Source organism: Aedes albopictus, chromosome 3 (assembly GCF_035046485.1).
Source record: "Aedes albopictus strain Foshan chromosome 3, AalbF5, whole genome shotgun sequence".
Classification (NCBI taxonomy): domain Eukaryota; kingdom Metazoa; phylum Arthropoda; class Insecta; order Diptera; family Culicidae; genus Aedes; species Aedes albopictus.
The window spans coordinates 285,838,203-285,855,503 of record NC_085138.1 but is presented as its reverse complement, the minus strand read 5'-3'; the positions used below and the strand labels follow the sequence as shown (position 1 = coordinate 285,855,503).

At 38.9% G+C, this 17,301-nt stretch overlaps 1 protein-coding gene across 6 annotated transcripts in view; it reads right to left on the bottom strand.

The window, feature by feature from the left end:
* Nucleotides 1-17,301, bottom strand: part of LOC109418806 (rab11 family-interacting protein 4) — a 365,611-nt gene that overhangs the window by 209,803 nt on the left and 138,507 nt on the right. Inside the window, exon 1 of one of the 6 annotated variants that reach the window (XM_062861165.1) lies at nucleotides 14,470-14,930. The exons of 3 other annotated variants lie outside the window; for them this stretch is intronic. In XM_062861165.1, coding sequence (XP_062717149.1) covers nucleotides 14,470-14,510 — 41 coding nt within the window. In that variant the 5' untranslated portion in view covers nucleotides 14,511-14,930. Of the gene's footprint in view, nucleotides 1-14,020; nucleotides 14,161-14,220; nucleotides 14,931-17,301 lie in introns of those variants that run through there. 2 more of the 6 variants (XM_062861166.1, XM_062861164.1) reach the window with 2 other exon arrangements.

Here is a 17,301-nt window from a genome sequence, read left to right as displayed (position 1 = left end):
CACCTCTCGACCACCTCACGGTCGCTCGTGAGAATATTCCCGTGATTATCTCGGCACATGTTGGCTTGTGGCACAAAGCCTCTGCGCGAGCGGTTCAGCTTCTCGTAGAACTTTCGTGTGTCCTTAGCACGGTACAGCTCTTCCATCGCTTCGCGATCTCGTTCTTCCTGCTGGCGCTTCTTCATCCGGCAGACTGAGTTCTGCCTGTTCTGCGCCTGTCTGTAACGTGCCTCATTCGCTCTCGTACGGTGTTGCAGCATTCTCGCCCAAGCTGAATTCTTCTCGTTTTTCAACTGTTCTCATTCGCCGTCATACCAGTCGTTTCTGTGATTCGGAGTCGCGAAGCCTAGTGCTGTAGCCGAGGTACTTCATTTTCAAGTGTAGCTGCGCCAAGCTGCTCTTCTGTTGGTAGGGCCACTGCTAACTGCTGCGCGTAGTCTTGAGCCACTTCTACGTTACGCAGCTGGTCGATGTTGAGCCGCGGCGTTCGACTTCGACGCGTGGTGATAACTGTCGAAAGTTTTGAGCGCATGCACACAGAGTAAGTAGTGATCCGAATCTATATTCGCACTGCGATATATGTGGACATTGCACAATGGTCCGAATCCACGTTTTAGCAGGAAAAAAATCCGTATCTCTGTTTTCGTTAATTTTAGCCGTTTGGTGTCTTCAGAGAAGTTGTTTGCATTTGTTTGCTGCATCTTTTCCAAAAAAAAATTGATTAGGGTGGTCCTCGTCTTAACTCAAATCTGGAATAGAACTTTTTGATTAAAAGTCATACGCGATCGAGTTCTTCAGCAAAGTTGTAGGCAATGCTATTTCGAGCAACTTTGCCGAATACACCGTTTATCTAGCTCTTAATTTGAACATAGTAGGTCAATGTTAAGTTTTGACTTAGGGTGAGCCACCCAAAAACGGTTTTTTCGCAATAACTTTTTTATTTGATTTTTTTTCGAAGATGTGAGATTCGGAGCATTTGAAGAGCAAGTAATGACGCATATTTGTTCTGAACATTGCATGTTGCTAGGTCTTGTCATTCAAATGTTATGGGCAATTTTGACTTAAAAACAACAATGTCTTAAAATGCTTATATCTCATGGAGCTGGTAAAATAAAAAAGGTCTTTAAGCGGCATTTGGAAGGTCACATATAAAACCAAATTTGGAGCAAAAATTACGAGAACGTTTTTTTTTAAATTGGAATAAATCGACTCCAAAAATCTCCTTGAAAATTTAAAAAGCTACATATAACTCATACAATTTCAAAGATAGAGTCAAACTGTCTTTGGGAAAAATGTAGGTTTTCACGGGTTACGTACAAAAGGCTGAAACACGAAAGGCTGAAATAACAAAAGGCTGAATTACGAAAGGCTGAATCACAAAAGGCTGAAAATGTCAAAAGGCTGAAATAACATAAAGCTGAAATAATGATTCGACAAGTTTTCAAAAGGCGAGCCTAAAGGCAACACTAACATCACAGACAAACAGACATAACACTCTAATTATTCATATCGTGCACTGATATAATGATCTTTATGAAAATTTGATAGTTGGCCGACCACTCAGCCCTGACACTTGCATTAGTTTAGCTTTAGTTTGACATTTGACGCACACTACCGCTCATTGATTGATGGTTCATTGGACGAACATGCATCCGTTACTATGTTCGAAATCGGAAAGCGTTAGGACTGTTTTCCCGCGCTAAAGTATGCATTATCGATCGCCTACATAACTATGACAGTATTTCTCCAAAGAATAACATATATTTGAAAGAAAGAAAAATCTCTGATCACATTGTTGGCAGCTGTAATGGCAACCAATCTCCATAACAGCATGACTCGAAAGAATAGCTCGTGCTCAAAGAAGGAAATATGTCCGATTGAAATACCATCAGTCATTTTTTGTGTTAGTTTATATGCATCATTAGCCTCTTCACTAAGCACATTCTATAACTAGGACTCATATATGTAGCCGATCTGGTTAGCGAACGGGTAGTCATGCTAAGGGGGACGGGTTCGATTCTTTCTCGGGCCAGAAACTTTTTGTAAAGGAAAATTCCTTGACAACCGCGGGCATAAAGAATCTTCCTGCCTGTCACACGATATACAAATGCAAAGTGGTCATTGGCAGAGAAGGCTATCAATTAATAACTGTTGGAATGCGTATAGAAGCTGAAAGCAGGCTTTGTCTCAGTTGGGACGTTACGCCAGAAAAAAAGAAGAAGTACTATAACTCATTTACTGCATTTTTGCAATTTCAGCCTTGTGTGCTTTCAGCCTTTTGAAATTCAGCCTTATGTTACTTTCAGCCTTTCGTGTTCAGCCTTTTGTGCATTCAGCCTTTTGAAATTCAGCCTTATGTTAGCATCCCGTTTTCACCATGTCTACAAGTTTTCCATACACGAGTTTTTTTGCAAAACGTGAAACAAAAGCTTGAAATTGATAATTTGATTCTTAGGGGTACATGCTATGTTTTTCTACGAAATCAGAACGATTATAATCTTTAAAAACAAATTATCAATTTCAAGCTTTTGTTTCACGTTTTACAAAAAAGTCGTGTATGGGAAACTTTTAGGTATGGTAAAAACCCACATTTTTTCCAAAGACAGTTTAACTCTATCTTTGAAATTATATGAGTTTTATGTAGTTTTTCGATTTTGAAGGCGATTTTTGGAGTCGATTTATTCCAATTTAAAAAATAATGTTCTTGTAATTTTTGCTCCAAATTTGGCTTTATATGTGACCTTCCAAATGCCGCTTAAAGAACTTTTTTTTATTTTACCAGCTCTATGAGATATAAGCATTTTAAAACATTGTTGTTTTTAAGTCAAAATTGCCCATAACATTTGAATGACAAGACCTAGCAACATGCAATGATCAGAACAAATATGCGTCATTACTTGCTCTTTAAATGCTCCGAAGCTCACATCTTCGAAAAAAATCAAATAAAAAAGTTATTGCGAAAAAACCGTTTTTGGGTGGCTCACCCTAAGTCAAAACTTTAAATTGACCTACTATGTTCAAATTAAGAGCTAGATATACGGCGTATTCGGCAAAGTTGCTCGAAATAGCATTGCCTACAACTTTGCTGAAGAACTCGAACGCGTATGACTTAAAATTAAAAAGTTCTATTCCAGATATGAGTTAAGACGAGGACCACCCTAATCAACAATTTTTGGAAAAGATGCAGCAAACAAACGCAAACAACTTCTCTGAAGACACCAAACGCCTAAAATTAACGAAAACAGAGATACGGATTTTTTTCCTGCTAAAACGTGGATTCGGACCAATGTGCATTGGTTATATCCGAGAAGAATTTATCGTCGATTAGAACGTGGTCGATTTGGTTTTCTGTTTGATGGTCCAGATGGCTTTGTGGATATCTTTGCGGGGGAAAAGGTGCTTCGGACTACCATACCACGGGAGGCTGCAAAGTTTACGTATCGCTGGCCGTTATCATTCGATACTGCGTGCAGGCTGTTACGCCCGATTACTGGTCTGTACATTTCCTCCCTTCCTACCTGCGCGTTCATGTCGCCGACAACGATTTTCACGGCACGCGGCGAGCAACGATCGTATATTTGCTCTAACTGCACGTAGAACGCTTCTTTCTCGTCATCAGGTCTCCCTTCGTGTGGACAATGGACGTTGATGATGCTGTATTTGAAGAAACGACGCTTAACTCTTAACATGCACATCCTTGGGTTGATCGGCTGCCACCCGATCATACGTTGTCGCATCTTGCCCAACACTATTATTAATCCTGTTCCCAGTTCATTGGTGGTGCCACAGCTTTGGTAGAAGGTAGCCGCTCGATGCCCGCTTTTCCACACTTTCTGTCCAGTCCAACAAAGTTCCTGCAACGCCACGATGTCGAAGTTGCAGGGATGTAGTTCGTCGTAAATTTTCCTGTCACATCCTGCGAAACCTAGTGACTTGCAATTCCATGTTCCAAGTTCCCAATCGTAGTCTTTATTCCGTCGCATGGGTCTCAGGTAGCTACGATCTATTTCATTTTCATTAAAAAAAACTGTGTTTCTACGATGCTTCGTTCTTGAGTTATGATTTATTTAAAAAAAGGCACATTTGGACATTTTTCAACAAAATTGGTCATAACTCAAAAACGAAAAAAAAGTGCATTCCAAAAATGTCAACGATTAAAGCTTATGAAATAACCTACTTAATTTTTTTTTAATTTTCATTGCTTTTTCAGCATTTCTTTACAAATTTTCTCAACTGTGGAAAATTTTGTGAAAAACTTTTCCCAGTTCATATTTTTTTTTCTGAGAAAATTTGCATTCATTTTCTTTAAAAAAATATTTCTACGATGCTTCGTGCTTGAGTTATGATTTTTCAAATTAAGTAGTGCCAGGGGAAAACCAAAAAAAAATACCACCTGAGTTTTCCGGGAAAATAGGTGACCCTGTTTTTTTTTCATTTTTTTGCTCATAAATCTATGAGCCCTGCCTGTGGAAACAGTTTCATGAAAATCTGAGACCCTTCGGCCCAAACCCGTACGGTAATAACAATATCCCCTATAGCTCATATAACAGCTATAGCCTCATATATCACCTATGAGACTCCCTGAAACGCATCCTAAATCCATTGAATACTCTTGAAGGCCTCAAAGTGCTTCTCTGAAATCCCTTAATCCTCCTGAAAGGTCTCGTAATGCACCCTTAGTCTTCCAAACCTCTCTGCAACCCCTTGAAGACCCTTTAAACGAACATCTTTCGGCAAGAACTCCATGAATTTTTTCAAAAACTTTTTCATATATATATTGTTTGTGAAGATTTAAATGCAGTAATACCGGCAGAAATTTAGGAGTAATTTACAAATAAAATGTTGTCTTTCGGTCTTTCAAAAATGAAAATTTTCAGCTTGGTAAAGTTACCAAAGAATCTATATATGTATTCAGCCATTCCATAGAAAAACGATATAGTGCATCTCCGATTGTCGTGAAACTTGGTGGGCTTGTAGTTCTTCGGAAATAATTAGACCCGTATTTTTTTATTTCGTCATTAGGGTGACCAATTTTCATATAGGGTGGTCCAAAAAATAATGGTTTTTCAAAACTAAAAATTTTCAAAAAATCGTTATTTTTGAACCTGTTGACCAATTTTAAACTTCTTTTTTTTTGTTTGAAAGCTATTGAATTGTAGTTTTCAGGAAAAATACGTTAAAGGGGCTAAAATGTAAAAAGTACTATAAAATATGCAAACATATAAGTTTTTTCACGTTTTCATGGTCTCGGGACCAAAGAGGTACCCTGGTTTTATATTTTTATCAGAAAATTCAGGAAATTTAGCGTAACATATCAAAAAATCAGAGATGTATGTTTTTTAGTTTTTGAGATATGATTTTTTGAAAATAAAAGGTCAAATTTTCCCATACAAGACGCTTTTTTAAATTTGATTATATTTTGATTCCTTATAATATTATGGATACCAAAGCCACCAGGAATCACTTTAAAAAGCAATACTATGCATAGTTTTATGAGAATTTGCAATTTCAAGCAATTTTAGAGTAGCTCGTACTAAAATATATGACTCTCTATATTCAAAAAATCATATCTCAAAAACAAAACAACATACATTTCTGATTTTTTGATATGTTACGCCAAATTTCCTGAATTTTCTGATAAAAATATAAAACCAGGGTACCTCCCTCTTTGGTCCCGAGACCATGAAAACGTGAAAAAACTTATATGTTTGCATATTTTATAGTACTCTTTACATTTTAGCCCCTTTAACGTATTTTTCCTGAAAACTACAATTCAATAGCTTTCAAACAAAAAAAAAGAAGTTTAAAATTGGTCAACAGGTTCAAAAATAACGATTTTTTGACCATGAAAACGTGAAAAAACTTATATGTTTGCATATTTTATAGTACTCTTTACATTTTAGCCCCTTTAACGTATTTTTCCTGAAAACTACAATTCAATAGCTTTCAAACAAAAAAAAGAAGTTTAAAATCGGTCAAATGGTTCAAAAGTTACGATTTTTTTTAGTTTTCAAAAACCTTGATTTTTTGGACCACCCTATATAAAAATTGGTCACTCTAATGACGAAATAAAAAAATACGGGTCTAATTATTTCCGAAGAACTACAAGCCCACCAAGTTTCACGACAATTGGAGATGCACTATATCGTTTTTCTATGGAATGGCTGTATATATATGAAAATGAATTTCTGTCTGTCCGTCTGTCTGTTTGTGTCTAACCCTTATCGATTCGGAAATCAAAGGACCGATTGGCGTAAAAATTTGCACGCATGGGTTTTTTTTTGGGACGATGAGGGTTCTTAGCATAGTCTGAGACCCCTCCCCCTGGAAAAGAGTGCTTCCATACAGATGAATTTGCGGGGCACTTATCAATGGAGCTGTTTGTCATAAAACAAAGTAGGCAGGCAGTACGACGTTTGACGATACAGCTAGTGTCACCATAAAAATCTCCCGGGTGTTCACATGTAATTTTTAGAAATTTCAGAAATTTTACGACTGTGTCGGGAAATAAATAATATTGCTATTTTTACGACATACACAGTCTACCAAACTATTGCATTTCTTATAGAGGTTTTGTTAAATTTGAAAACGAAATTCAAAAAAAAATCTCCAAAATTTCTGGTAGATTTTTAGTTTAATTTCACAAAAACATTTTCCAGATCGAATATTTTTTTTTCAGAAATCTTGCCTTGATTCAATGATTTTCCGATCATTTGTAATTATTGTAAAAAATCCCGAAATTCGTACATACGAATTTCGGGATTTTTACAATAGTTACAAATGATCGCAATAGTATATGCAATATGTATATGCAATAACGTGAACAAATACTTGAGGATCCCGCTAGTATACGCCACAATGAGCTTGGCAGAGGATAATAATAAGCAAGCCCATGAACCTCAGGATTATCCAGTGACACAACTCGGTATGTATAGACGTCTAGAATAAAACTAAGAAGTGTCATAGATACCAGTTTTCTTAGTACGCTCCACATCCTGTCAGTTATTCACCGCAAAAAAAAAAATACCCAATTAACTATGTATCATTTCTAACACTATACAATCCAATTACTTCATCTTCGATGGAACGGAATCCTGCATCGCCCAGCGGCCACCCGAAAAGTGCAATTAAAAATAACCTCCAGCCGAGTCGAAAACACGTGTACCTCACACGCAAGTTCGAAAAAATACCACTATTTCCAATTTTGTAAACAAAAGTAGCGGCACCAGCACGTAAGCGCATTCGCGTCGGAGTAGGTATCAACAGAACCACGAGTAACACTCGTCGTCAATCCAACAACAACATTGGACAGCCACCAACGCATAACTCGCTTTCCGTGGCGCGAAAGTACAACTGTAGCAGACCGCACACGTAACTATTTAACAATGATACCTACAGCCACAGCAGCACCAGCGCCACGATGGACTTCATAATCAAATTAGTAGCTTTGGAACATCGCGGACACAATTTATCGACCAACTAACCACCGCCACGCCGGTTCGATATATAGGGCTTTGTACTTTGCCATCATCCAAAATGTTGTTGTAGTTGTTGTTGGTTGTTGCACTACTGCCCCACACCCAAGAAGGACCTTCACGGTCGTTGAAGTCTAGAGTCTAGACGAAAGAATTTATTAAACCAACACGGTGCCACGGTTCTTTGTTTCTAACCCGGATTAAGATCTTGATTACGAACACGATACATAACGTAAGATGCATGTAAAGGTATCGCAATTCGGAAAGTGCATATTTGAATATTTAAACCCAGTTTCGTGTTCAAAAGGTATCGTTCAAGAAATTTGCTTGACCGATTCCTCCCAGAAACTTCCACAGAAAATGTCAATTGAATTGCCATTTCTTTGCAACTGCGTTCTGCGATCGAAGAAAAACAGTTTCTTGGGCGATTCAGGCAAGAAATTTCACATACATCAGGATAGGCCGAGGAATGCCAAACAGATGCAAAACTGCTCTTTGAGCAGAAATTTCGAAGTTATTTTTGATCTTATACGTTTATTTATAAAATTGGTTATGGTGATGGAATAACACATTTATTTCCAAATTATGCACATGCAGACATCAAACAACCACGTTAAAACCAAATCGACTAGTAAAAAATGGTATCATGAAAAAAAAAAACACTGAGTAAGTTGGAAAGAGACATGACAAGTTCCAGTGGAAACGTCGAACTAGAAAGAAGAAAAGAAGAACATAAATACCACAACTTAAACGAAAGTGAGCTCAAGTCAACCATAGTAAGGTCTTGCGGTCTTTTTTGACCTATTTCAAATTTCAATTCTCTGAAGCTTTTGTTTGGCAAATCCTAGCAATCTGAAATTTTCTGACAATTGTTTTTTCGCGGAAATAAACCTTCCCCAAAAATCAAAAGCATTGAACGACCCCTAGGGGCGCACCCACAAAAAAAAAGTTACAAATAAGACCTTGGGGTCGTTTTTAACCCCAAACTTTGAACAGCCCACAAAAATCACTGGGTTTGTCCAATTTTGGATCTCTTTAGCTCAAATGGAAGGAGCATATGTCTAGTATTGATAACCACCGGAGAAATCCGGGTTTGACCCTTGTGGCCACCGGGAACCTGCTTCAACGAAAAAATACCGCTTCAGAGACTCTAACGTTTGCTAGCTATAACTTTGCAACCAAACAAGTAATCAGGACCGTTCAAGAACCATTGGAAAGGTATTCACTTGGACTTTGAATATAGACATTAATATTGACTAGTAATTGACAATTGGTTCCGAATATCCGAAGAATCCGAAAAATCCGAAAAATTAGTTTTCATCGTTGTTATGTGCTTGATAATGCATAAATGTGTTTCACTTTATGCATAACTTTTCTGCACACTTCACTGAGCTTGAGCTTGATTGACCGCCCGTAGATGCTACTCCAGTATCGCCAGACCAGCTACACTCACTCAAGGAATCAATGAGATATCTCCCGGGGACTAGCAAGCATCTTCAGTGTGTGATTGTTGGTCATCTTCTATTTTAGGTGACAATGGCGCCTGCCACGTGAGGATGCAGGTCAATGTGGGCAAGAGGAAGAAAGTGATGAATGCAATCATTTGTATCCACATCAGACCGAATATACCTCTTCGTCTGTAGCAATTCATGTGGCTCTCGGAATGTTGGTGGAATATAGTTGACAGAGGGTTCACACATTGGTGTGTGGATGCCAGGCGTAAGATGATAGAATTGTGTGTTTCTGAAGATGTGCGGCACAGTTCGCATGATTGCATAACTTGTAGGTGTTATCTGATAGATACTGTGCACTGAAAGTTTTAAGGAAGGGAAACGGCCCAGCAAGCAATTTGGTTACTATATCGAAATTGCAACTGAAATAGTCACACATATATAGCACCAAAGAAATCGTATTCAATGCACGAAACAGGCATATACATACTAAAGTGGAGGCCATATCGAAACATATATACGATTACTGCGATTCCATCCAACATAATTTACGATTTCTCGAAAAAATTCTACGATTTCGCCGATTTTGTCCGTCTAAATATACGATTATGCATGATCTTATTACGATTGAGAGTACCAATATACGACTCAAGATTTTCAAATGAAAAAACCAATTGGTGTTCAGTGGGATTCGAACTTAGGTCCTTTGATTGAGAACTGCGAGTTATCTCTATTGGCTATATTGCCAAGTTGGAAATAAGGAGTTAAAAGTGAATGGCATGAAACGAATAAAAATTAGCATGATACGTTGCGAGATTTGTAGTGGGAGCGTTGTTGTTGTGCATTGAGTGGCACCAAAAGTGGTGCCGTGTAAGAGGCCCGCAACTCACATCGTTGTTGGAATCTATACATCACTTATTGTAAGTCATCTGCTAGTATGAAAACCTATATATTTGGTTGAATTTATTGCTGGTTGGCATATGTCAACAACAACAAAAATACAAATTTGTGATGAATACCATTTTTTCTTTTTCTCCATCATACAAATATGTAAACAAAACCATTTACGATTTCCGAGATTAAGATTCGACTATTAAAAGTGCAGTAACAATCATATGCGACTGTAAAAATCAATATACGATTTCATTCACTTCGAATACGACGCAAGTGTGACGCAAACGATCAATATACAACATTGTTATAGTTGTATACGATTTCACCGATTTTCATCATACCATTAGGTAGCAAGCTCGATTTAGCAGATTCATATACGATGTGAAGCGACGATTTCCACGATTCAAAGAAATCATATATACGATGCTAGCAAACTTGCAGCTTGACACTAAGAATGTATGTTTTTTTCACGATTCTATCCGATTCTGTGCGATCCTACCGATAGTATCTTGCACCTTTTATGATCGGAGACGACTATATGAAACAAAATCGCAGTTGGGTTTTTGAATTAACAATAATGTATTGATTTTTTGAATTTATACGAAAGAGCACCTTTTTCTAAGCCAGTATGATTTTTTTCAGATTTTTAGAACTTTATTTTGATACCTAAATTTAATTACAAAGAGATTTTTTTGAAATCACCTTTTGACAGCTGGGCAACTGCTTGCAAGCTTCTAATCGCACCATGCTATGGGGTGAGGGTTCGATTCCCGCTCCGGGCGATGAAACTTTTCGTGAGGATAGTTTCTTCTCCGTATCTACTGGTGCATGCTCAGTGTGTCTGTTGTCTAGTGTTAAGTTTCATTCAGTCTGTACAGCCTCTGGCTGAAGTTTCCCATGCCTTAGAAATAGAAGTTATACTGAAAATTCCTCCAAGAGCTTCATTAGGAATTTCTGTAGGAGAGGGATTCACCGATAAATTATCTACATTTCCCGCGGAGAATTCATCTAAGAGTTTCCCGGAGAAACTATTGAAGGAATTGCAGGTAGGGTATTGTACCGTTTGGGCAGGTGTGCCTATTTTGGGCACTTGCCGCTATAACTAAGTCAATTTCAAACCGATAGATTTGAATTTTTGCATAGAGTTAAACACTGCACGTACCTAACTCTATACAAAAATTCAAATCGATCGAAATTGACTTAGTTATAGCGGCAAGTGCCCAAAATAGGTACACCTGCCCAAATAGTACAAGACCCTATATCTCCTTCGCAACGGCTGGACAAAAAATCCGGAGTAACTCGTGGAGGAACTTCCGGACGATCTCCCGAAGAAATCTCGTGAAAGGCTACTGAATGATATTGTGAAAATCTACTGAAGAAATTTCTTCTAGAGAGATTCTTGGTAGAAACCCTAGAAGAATTAGCGATGGAGCTGCAAGGATGATGCGTGTGGATGTTGAGGAATTCTTGAGGAAATTCTCTTTGGTACTCTTAGAGGAATTTCTGTAGAGATTTTCGGTGGAACTTCGAGAAGAATTTCCTCAAGAATTTCCGATTAAAATCTTACCGGATTTCCCGGTGAAACTTTGAGGAAAAAACGGTAAAATAACTTCTATAGAAATTCTCTTTGGAACTCCTAGACGAATCCCTAGTGAAATTCCAAGAGAAATTTTTGCCGGAACTCCTAGGGAAATCTGATGGAATTCCCTATAGAAATTCTCGGTGGAAGTTTTAGAGGAGTCCCTAGTGGATAGACTGGACTACTACAATTTCTGGATATTAGCGGAGGAGGCCCTACAGGTATTCACAGTGTGTGAAGAATTAGCCTAAGTTAAAATTCATGAATAAAAAGAAATTAAAAAAAAGGTATTCACAGAGGATCTTCGAGTGAACCTTCCGGTGTAACTGAAAGTACTCCCTTTGAAACTTTGAGCAGAATTGGCAGTGGAACTCTAACAAAAATTCCCGAAAGAACTTCTAGGGGGATTCCCAGTGGGTCTGCTAGAGAAATAATTGGTAGAAGTAAAAAACAATTAGTGGAACTCCTAGAGAAATTCTGTTTGGAGAATTCGTAGCGGTACTCCTAGAGAAACTGCTAGAGGATTTACCTGAGAAACTCCTACAGGCATTCCCATTGTAACTTCGGAAACAGTTTTTTAGTTCAAAGAAATTACTGGCGAGAAAATTTTCGGTGCAACCTCTAGAGTCTAGACGGATTTCTAGTGGAACTCCTAGAAGAATCATCGGTGGCACTACTAAAGGATGGGATTCCTGCGGGAATCATCAGTGGTACTTATACATAAATTCGAAGAGGAACGCCTATAAGAATTTCTGTTGTAAACCCTACTGGAGTTTCGATCAGAGCTCCAGGAATTACTGGTGGAATTCGTTGAGAACAGAGTTGATGTACACGTGTTGTAGTCCCATGTACGAGAGCCACATTGCAAGCAAGCTCCCAGGAGCACAGTACATTTTGAGACTGAAAGTTGTGCGCCTCATTTTTCTCCAGATGTGTCTCATGAGCTTCGTCTCATGCGCTGATTAAATTAGAAAATTTCACGACAAAAACTTCCTAAACGAATGAGAATTGAAACCTTAACCTTTGCATTGAGAGTCCCTAGTCGTATCGCATAGACCAACCAGACACTTGTGTTGTGTACGGAAAAAAGTTGTGGAGGTTCTTCGTTACCAAGAAGTTGTTTTTCACCTTAGATACCAACAGCTCACGCAGCGCATGAGACGAGCTCCCCGGGAGCTATGCGCTACGCTCGCACCCACCAGATTTTCGTGAGCCTCTTAGCAGCGCAGCACACTGCGATTTTGAAGAGCTAGGAGACAATTTGGTGGGAGACTCGCTATCACATTTATGTACACATGAGCAATCGGAAACTCTGGTTGAGAATTTCTCGTTGACTTTTCAGGTGGAATTGATGGTGGAACTACTGGAGTAATTCCTTGAGAGGTTCCCAATGGAACACAGGAGTTCCTGATTAAACTTTCGATGGCATTAAAATGCTGTAAACTAATGTTGTTAGATCTTTCCAATTGAATGTGTCGATTAGTTTTAAAATGCGTTGCGTTACGTGATAACGGAGTAATTCGTAGATTGCATACTGAAAGTTGTCATGGTAAAACTGTAATAGTCCTATTCTAATTGTTCATGGAATGCTATTTGGGAAGCAACAGCTATCCAATTAGAGGTTGAAGTAAAAAAGACATGAAAACTTCCATTGCCGGCCACGCCCATCTCCGTTACGAGGGTGAGAAAGGATGTGATGATATGACACCTACTTTATAAAAGGCCAGCGACTCACCAATTAGTTTTAAAATGGTTGATTTAGTCTTTTAAAACAGTTTGCATTAGTATATTTTATGCAAAAGAAGCTAATCGAAGGGAACCCCGAAGTGCGGCTATAGAAAATGGTCACTCCAATTGCCCAACTGTGCGGTTTCAGCAAAACTTTGAAAAATGTGTAATAGTTTTCTTTAATATGTGCAACTTAAACAACACAGTTACGTTTGCTCAAACAGCATCAAATTAGGCAAGGAATCATAATACCCACGTATTTTGCATCTTTTCATTGCAGAAACGAAGAATTTATCTTCTCACCATACTACCATACTACTACATACCATACTACTACAAATCTGAAATCTAGTTCTTCGCCGATCTAAGTACAGACCCTTGTGAGCGTGTTCTCCTTCTTCTTTTATCCCAACTTAAAGAGTCATCTCAACTAATGTTCTATGAGCACTTCCACAGTTATTAAATGAGAGGTTTTTGACAATTAACCATTTTGTATTGGTATAGCATCCAGTAGATATACACACAGTCAATAATACTTCCATTGTGAAAAGATACTGAACCGAGCAGAAATCGAACCCGCCACCCTCAGCATGATCTCGCTACCAGCGCGTTTCGCGCAACAGACCCTAGTGCACTAGTTAATTTATAAACCTAAACAGAGAGAAAACACTACGATCACAACAAATGAAGTAATAATAGAGAATCACATATAAAAAGCAAGCAACTTCCGGTAACGAAAAACAAAACGCCGGTCGCCAGCTCTGAAACCAATATGAACAAGCACTTTTCACAGACAACATGTAGCTCACGTTTCTGCTTCGCGTAAGCTAAGCACTATGTAACGCAACACTGATTGACGGAGAGTGGAAAGAAATATTCTAGCCAATACAAACTTTCGAGCATTGTTATACACCATTAGCTTATACAGGTTATCCATGGTGGCTGTTTAGGAATGTTTCAATCGGCCTTCTCCTCTTGGTTGCTCAGCAATATGGAACTCGATGTTAGTCAAGGGTTAGTTGTTAATCACTTGTTGCATACAAATATTTTTCTTTTCCGCATAAGCAATTTTTGATATCTTCAAGACACTAACTTTTTCTCCGTTATACTTGTTTCTTTGCTTCGCTCCTCTTATCAGAGGCCAGCTGATTAACACCAACACAGGGATCGCTACACGCTAGCTGCTCATCTATTGCAGGTGACAATTACCGTCGACCACAGGGAGTAATAACAACAATCACCAACTACGATCTAGCAGTAGTGCACGCTATTACAAAACACCAATCCAGTGCGAACTTGCGGTGCTGAATTCCGTACACCTATCTCCCAATTGACACTTCACCTAGGATGCACTTTTAGCGATCGCGGCTCCAGGTGAATCATCAGGCCAACACGATCTGATCTTCGCTATTCCTCTGCACCCACTCCCTTCTATTTCGTAACCCACTAATGATGTTTTGTCTTCAGCTCTTCCACTCTCCAACTATTTCACCAGTCGGGGTTCCACAAAAAACTTCATTCACACTTTCACAACCACTGCTTCTCTCTGAATGCACCGGAAAATGATGATATCATTCTCTCACGCGGTTCACACCAGCTTCCGAAGTATTTGGACGTGTGGGAGGATGTGGACCTCGGGGCAGTCCATAACCAGCGGGCACTAATTGAGGAAAAATAAGAAATCAGCACGTCAAGTACTCGCCGAAAGTGTCACTCAACGACGACGGACTAGGTATACGGCGGCGGCGACGGCAGGCGACAACTCATCCAAGCACGACTAACACGAACTGCGGCGATACGACAACTGACGTGCACCTTGGATTTGTCGTTGCGACGGACGGGCTTGATTGGATCACAACGCGGCCGCCACCGCGCGTAGGGACTATTCAGGTGTAGGTAGAGGTATACCAAACAAACCAACACCGAGGTACCAAGACTCACGAGGGAACCGCTGGCGCTTGCTGGCTGGTGGCTTTAGCAGTGAGAGTTGCCTAGTCAAACCAGACCCAGTCAGTCAGTAGCATCAACCAGTGTGTGTGGGTCGCGCGCGATATCTGAAAAGGTTCGCGTCCGCGAGCTGCTGTGTATACATACCAAGCACGCGTTCGGTCGCGTTGTTTTGTTCTCTCGATTACTCCCGCTCATTTTGGAAATGCGGTATGCACAAGCATCGCGGAGAGGCGTGCATAACGTTTGATGGAATTCCTTCGGACTCAAACTCATACTCATTCTTGTGGTCAACCACACTTTGCATCATAATTCAAATGACAGTCGAAATCGTTTTAAAGGATTTTTTTTATCTGTATTAACGAGATTTTTAGCCCTAGGCTAGTTCATCTCGGATCCCACGCTTTACTTCCCTTCCGAAGGAAGAACTCACACATTTGTGAGTTTGTCGAGAGTGGGATTCGATCCCAGGTCCTCGGCGTGATAGTAAAGTGTTCTAACCATCACTCCAGGTCCGCTCCCCTTTTTAAAGGATGTCACTGACTATTAATCTAAAAAAATGTTATGCTTTCTCTTTGGTTGATCTTACTGCATGGAAGCACAGCGGACAAATTTCTGTTCAACTTCTACGATACCATACAAATTCTTTTACAAGAACATGTACCTCGCAAACGGCCCCTGGCAAATTCGGTGTATAAGAAACCGTGGTGCACCCCGGAGCTGCGTAATCTTCGTAATATCCTACGCAAGGCACGGCGCCGATATTTTCATTTCAAATCCGACGACGACAAATTTCAACTTCGTCAACTTGAGTTTGCATACAGTACGAGTATCTCCATTTGTTGCTATTTGGGTGTCCACTGGTATTAAAATAGACCAAATTGTATTTTGAAGTATGGGTCGCAATATCTGTAAATCTTATGATATTTTTAATGAAGCGGATGTTCGCTTTATATAATCTTCACTACTCTTATAGCCACGGAGTGCAATTCTGATAGCTTAGCAACATTCACTTGGTGATCTAGGTCATCTAAATTATTCTGGAGTTAAGACCTTCAAGCTCTACTGAATCTCTATACTTTATCGGTGTAGCTTCTCAAAAAAATCCCTCAGGAATTCTTCCAAGACTTTTGCCAAGAATTCCTCAAATAATCTTTCTAGGTATTCCTCTAAGAAATACTGGAAGAATTCTTCCAGGATTTTTTCAAGAAATTTCTCGAAAATTCTTCCAGGAGTTCCTCCAAGTACCCGACTAGAAAATTGTAACAAAAATAAAACATAATCCTAACAAACTATGATATTCATAACTCATTGTGATATAATCATGTTCAACATCCTTGGTGTTTTCAAAATACAATAGGGGGACTCACTTAAGGCGAAACTGGAAGCATTTTCTCATTTTTTTTTTGGTTTTTGATTTTTAATAAAATAACGAAGCAATATTTTCAAAATCGGTTTTCGTACACATGTAGAGTATGGATCAAGGTATCTCCTAAATTTTTCCCTGGTGGAAAAAGTTTTTCGTTTTTGCAGAAACCATTTTTTTGTGCAATTTTGTGTAAAAATGGTTTCTGCAAAAACGAAAAACTTTTTCAACCAGGAAAAAATTCAGGAGATACCTTGATCCATACTCTACATGTGTACGAAAACCGATTTTGAAAATATTGCTTCGTTATTTTATTAAAAATCAAAAACCAAAAAGTGAGGAAATGGATCCAGTTTCGCCTTAACAGCGAAAACTGATTAAACTGATTAAATGTCGCGATCACCAAGGCAAACTTTGATTATTTTATTCACAAAATTATCTTCCTAGAATTATTCCAAGAATTCCTTCAAAAAACCCTACAGGACCTTTCCCAAGTATTTAACAAGGGTACCTGTGTGACTTCTGCCAAGAATCCTTTCAGGAATTTCTCCTCAAATACCTCCAAGGATGTTTTCAAGAAATTCCTTCAAGAATTCATCCACAAAATCTACCGCCAATTTCTTCATGAATACTTTCTTCAGGAAACATTCAGAAATTCCTCAAAAAAATACTCCTGGGACAAGTCCAGGCATTCCTCCGAGGAACTGCTCTGAGACTTCTCCAGAAATTTCTCCAAAAATTCCTCCAGGATTATTTCCAAAAAATTCTTCAGATATTCCTAAAAATGCTTCTGCTAAGAATTTCTCCAAGAATCCATCCAGGCATTCCTCCAAGAATTCTTTCAAGAATTCCGACAGTAAC